General features: G+C 47.2%; 3 protein-coding genes across 3 annotated transcripts; all 3 read right to left on the minus strand.

Annotated features, from left to right (window-relative positions):
- Positions 1-822: 822 nt before the first annotated feature.
- TEOVI_000307300 (uncharacterized protein) lies at positions 823-1,227 on the minus strand (the record flags this gene model as incomplete). The annotated part of the gene is made up of 1 exon (XM_067226051.1): positions 823-1,227. One exon carries the CDS (start codon positions 1,225-1,227, stop codon positions 823-825), a length of 405 nt encoding a protein of 134 aa, XP_067082152.1.
- Positions 1,228-1,603: 376 nt separating this feature from the next.
- TEOVI_000307400 (uncharacterized protein) lies at positions 1,604-3,364 on the minus strand (the record flags this gene model as incomplete). Its single annotated transcript, XM_067226052.1, has 1 exon — positions 1,604-3,364. The coding sequence occupies one exon, from the start codon at positions 3,362-3,364 to the stop codon at positions 1,604-1,606; it is 1,761 nt and encodes a 586-aa protein (XP_067082153.1).
- Positions 3,365-4,360: 996 nt separating this feature from the next.
- Positions 4,361-5,197, minus strand: TEOVI_000307500 (antigenic protein, conserved; the record flags this gene model as incomplete). The annotated part of the gene is made up of 1 exon (XM_067226053.1): positions 4,361-5,197. The coding sequence occupies one exon, from the start codon at positions 5,195-5,197 to the stop codon at positions 4,361-4,363; it is 837 nt and encodes a 278-aa protein (XP_067082154.1).
- Positions 5,198-5,260: the final 63 nt, after the last annotated feature.

Here is a 5,260-nt window from a genome sequence, read left to right on the forward strand (position 1 = left end):
TAAGAATCGTTGAAACTTTCCGCTCCACCTCCTTCTTCTCTGTCTTATCATCATTACCCTCGTACGTGTCGTGGATAACTTCAGACGAGATTTCGGTCGTCTGATGAAGGCCAGCCACACGGCGCTTCAGCACTTCCGCGACGCCGACCGCGCTGCGGATAGCAGCACCCATAGCACTGATCTTCACGGAGTCATACTTCGGTTTCCCCTCCTCACCACGTAGGAGCGCTAACGCATACGTGATGTAACCACGGCTTCCAGGCCTCGCAGTCACACGGATCTCATTCTCAGCACCCTGGCCCTTTTCCTTAGCACCCTCGTTTTTGCGAACACGGCGGTACTCGTCACGTGGCGGATATGAAGGCATCGTCAGCTTGTGCTTGAAAATACAAGTTTATGTTGGTAAGTCCTCGGCAGAAAAAATCCTAGGTCCCAAAACGTGAGACGCACGAACACCGGTGACAACAAACAGATAAACAGCAATGTTGACGTGACAATAAGAGGCATAAAAGCAGCGGAACGAAGAATAAAGAGCGGTCGCTTCGACGGAAGGGAACCCTTGCAGGTGCAAATTGACAATGATAGCGGCACTCGAAAAATATGCCGTATTAACAACACATGGACGAAGAAAAAAAAGTAAGCATATTTACTTATAATAACCAGCTACAGCTAAATAAAGCGGAAAGGCTGATTGCGAAAGAACTTGGTAACATTGGACCCGTCCTCAAAAAAAAAGGTAAAAAGGTATCATTTGTGTTACATACACATACAAGAGGTACTTGTGCTGATTCCCATTACATCTCACGCACCTCTCGCTGTCGGTCAACGCGAAAGCACAATGCTTCGTTCCCTTTCTTCCTTCCCATTTGTGTCCCTTTTCTTTTCTTCGTTTTCCACCTTGGTCTCCCATTCTCGTCTCATTATTCCCTTTTGACGTGCTGTTGCACCACGTAAACAACAAGTGCAACGCCGAAACGCTCTATTGTGCTCACTCCCACCTTCCTCCTCGTTACACGGGCAGTAAGTGGGTTGTCGCTGTGGTCTCACGAATACACTGACCGATGGAAGGGTGTGAATACCGGCAAGAAAAATAAAAATAAGAGGTACAACACCGATTAGCCAACGGAAAAGGCGAAGTAAGGGAAAAAGAGGGGGAAAGCAGCACAATCGTACGAGGTAATGACTCCTGCGGAGTGTGCCTGGGACCTGCCTATCCACGCATAACATCGCCTCTCCTAACCATATGAGAGTCTTGCACACACGTCAGACGCACACAAGAGAGCATTCTGTACCGACACTCCAAGTCGTCACCAATAAACACAACAGTAACTGAATACGTGGCCTGTTGGCACCCCATCTCCCTCTACACCACAGTATCGTCGGCCGAAAATAATAAGTTCTCGAGGGCCCTCTCTCAAAATGATACATGTTAACTCTCCTCACATTTATCAATCTCTTTTTTCTTTTACTATTCAAGTAAATCATTCATTCTCTAGACAACCTTATTCTGGACAGCATTGGAAGTGTCAAAGCGCAGCAACATTCCACCCCTCCCCCCGTTTTTGGCACCGCCCGTCACTCAAAACACCATTGGGCGCGAGAGTTACGGAGCAGAAGGCAACCTCGCCGATTGTTCATTCATAAGAGAGAGCTGACGCTCAAACGCCCGTTTGTTCAACGTTCGCAACGATGTCATCAATTCCTCTAGGGCTTGCTGATGGGTCTCCATCCACTCCTTCTGCTCAACAAAAGACTGCAAGCGCGAGTCCAGCAGCGCCAGCGTCATCTTTACAGAAGCTCTCGATTTCTCTGAACAGGCCGCCGCATTATCTAACTCCGTAATTAGCGGAGGAACCTCGTCGTCCCGTGTACCCCAGAACACACGCTGCAATGTCAAAGAGACGGTACGGAACGTCTGCCTGACGCGCTGGCTCTCCGCCTCATTCTCATTGAGGATGTCCCGCTCGTTTATGGTCTCCTTCTCGGAGACTTTTATGAAAGATGCATGCTCTTCCCGCAGTATTGTGAGACGGTCTTGGAGCGTCCTAATGATATTCTCCAGTGCTGCTTCGTACTGTTTTACAATTGTCTCATTCGTCTTCTCCCCCCTCACGCCACTGGCACCGCGGCGTGCACGTGACTCTTCTTGCCGCTTCTGATGATCCTCAGCGAGTTTTGTGTCCCAGAACGACTGTAGCTGCTGCTTGAGCGCAAGTGTGTTATTCTCATAAATAACTGCATCAGATTGCCGAGCCTCTTCAGAGAGCTTTAGAGCCTCCGACAGCTTCTGGATTTCACTCCGCGCTTCCGTTTCCGATTCCTGAGTCTTCTCGAGCACTATTGCCATCTCTTCCATCCGCCCCATAAGCTTTGCAAATTCCTCCGCCCGATCAGGGTCGGCATTTGACATCGGTGAGCGACCGGCATGGGGCACATCGCCGTTAGTAGCTTCGTTCTTGGTGCGCAGTTTGGCGCGCAAGTTCTCGATAACAACGTCCTTCTCCAGGAGCTGTTCCTCAAACTCACGCTCCTTCGCCTCCATCTCCTTCTTATTTTCCTGAATAATCGCGGCCACGAGTTCGCTGTTACGGTGGGCAAGTTTTTCATTGCGCGCCCGCTCCCGCTTTATGGCCTCAATGGCCTTCTTCCGTTCCTCTTCAAGAGAGTTCTTCTGCTCCGTCATCTGCTGCAGTAATGCCTCAAGATCATTGTTGATACCAACCAACTCCCGCTCCCTCTCATCAACCTTCTCCTGCAAATCTTTAAGCGCCTTCTCATGATCGCGAATCAGTTTCTCTATCCGCTTATCATTCTCATCCTTCAATCTGGCGATCATCGCCTTGGTTTCTGCCTCCAGTTCTGCATTGCGCTTGAGTAACGCATCAACACCGTCAGGTGGTGCATCACGATTTGCATAGAGGCGCATCACCTCGCGAAACGGGTACAAATCAACACGCTGCTGAATTTCTTCCTCGTCAATATCCGCGTCGTGAGTGACGTGAAATGTGACGTACAAACTGCCAAGTCGAAGCTCCCGCAGTGCGACATTTTCCAACGGCACATCACATGCAGCAGCGGCATCCTTCACAAACACGTCACAGAGTGCCACCATGTGGTTGTCAAGCACACACTTCCATCCGTCGCCGTCGAAACGCCTCGTGTGCTGTGTTGTAATCATTTCCACGGACGACAATGAGGTCGACGAAGACATTCCTTCAACCAGATCACTCGTGTTAGACGGAACCGCGTCAGACGCCACATCCACGGGTTGCGCTTGCTTCACAAGCTGCAAGTAACCGCCCACCTGAGGGCTACCCACAATTTCGGAAGACCATGCCACCTCCACTCCAACAGAAGCCTCCATGACTCTCCGGTAAGCTGACGTTGATAAAATGAATGCCCTTAGCTCGCTCTCTGTACGTATATATATATATCCTCTCACCTCCCTTCAGAGCACCTTTGAAACAAATACGCCAATGACAACAAACAACTGCCAACGAAAGATTTGAATGCACCTACAAAATGAGGTTACTCTAATATGACCAATAGGGTTACTGGGTGCTCATCGAAAAAAAAAAGCAGAGGAGTGTTAAACATACATATACACCTTTTTCAAATGACTACAAAGTGCAAAGGTATCTGACAACTTCTCCCGACCAGCGTGGTATTATTATTATTATTTAAAAGCGCAAGAATTTGGGCGTACTACCACAATATGTCGCACTCAGCATGCCCTGTGAACATATGTAATACGACAAAAGCACAAGCCATCACATGCCGCATCAACGGGGCGAAAAACCGAGTGCACAAACGCAATCAATCACCCGATCAGTCCACCGTTTTTCAGGTGCCCCCCCCCCAAAAAACCACCTCATCACCAGAAGCATCAGAGACAGGAGGAAAGGCATATATTACGCCTTCCAATAGCACTAAAATGCTGCCACCGCAGAATAGAGGCAGTTTGACCATACTGTTCCACTGGAGATTCAGTGGTAAACCGCCACGAACTGATTTTGAAAGAAAAAACAAGCATTCGAACCCTTCCCCGACACCTACGTTAACAAATATAAGAGTAACGGAAAAACAGAAGAGTGCAACAGTGATAAGAAACACAATGCGCCACACCACCGTCAGATATTAGAAATGGCAAATTACACAGAAGTAAATGTTGATTCACTGAATAACAAAAAAAGGCTTCATACAGCAAAAACGTACATTGCAACGAAACACTGCACTTAAGTAAAAATAAAGGAACATCACCATACATCCAATAGAAAAAAATGTAAGTAGCAATAATACGTATTTAAAAATGTCAAAATTGTCAGCAACAAAGATGCTTACACGAACAGAAAAAAAAAGACTACGCCTCATTTCCACGCAGTTCTTCACGAAGAGCTTTAACCTCATCCTCTAGTCTCTTTATAACTAAGTCATTACACTTTCTCAGCTCCTCTTGAGACTCCACATAATACTTCATCGTCTCCTCCTGAACCCTTATAGACTCTCTCAGCTTTAGCACCCTCTTGGCCAGGACAGAACAAAGATGGCAATCATTAACATCGGACAGACTTGAAAGAAGAGAAGAACCTTCAAAAGCATCACCACTTCCACCACGATACGAAACACACAAAGACCCACAATCATCATTTATTTTGGACACAACAGCATCATCTTCTTCACAACGAGAAGCGGCAAGAGCCGAAGAAAGAGGAAAGCCAACTTCCTCCTTCACCTTAAGTGGGGGCACACAGGTACCCGCATCACCACCAGCACCCTCCGTGGCACCCCTTCGGTCGAGGTCAACTCCACCACCAAACAGGGAATTACTGCCATCCACAGGGCAAAGAACATTACTAGAAATCGCACCTCCAACGTTACCAGATTTTAAAAACACCACATCATGATCATCGGAAACGACTCGACAACCCATAACTCTAAGAGCATCAGCAACACAATGACCAACTGTTTTTTCACAAAGAAAAGCACTATCCTTAGAAACCTTAACATTCATATTATCCACAGTAGAATACGCAAAATCATTCACAGCACTCCCACAAACATTGGTACATTGCAGAGCTTCATACTTTTCATTCAAAGCCCGTAATGATTTAAGTTCATCCTCCATGGCAGAATTCGAACGCCTCGCAGCTTCATACTGTTCATTCAAGGACCGTAATGATTTAAGTTCATCCTCCATGGCAGTATTACTACGTTGTAGAGTTTCATACTGTTCATTCAAAGCTCGCAATGAATCAAGTTC

Source organism: Trypanosoma equiperdum (genome assembly GCF_001457755.1).
Source record: "Trypanosoma equiperdum strain OVI genome assembly, contig: ctg_651, whole genome shotgun sequence".
NCBI lineage: Eukaryota > Euglenozoa > Kinetoplastea > Trypanosomatida > Trypanosomatidae > Trypanosoma > Trypanosoma equiperdum.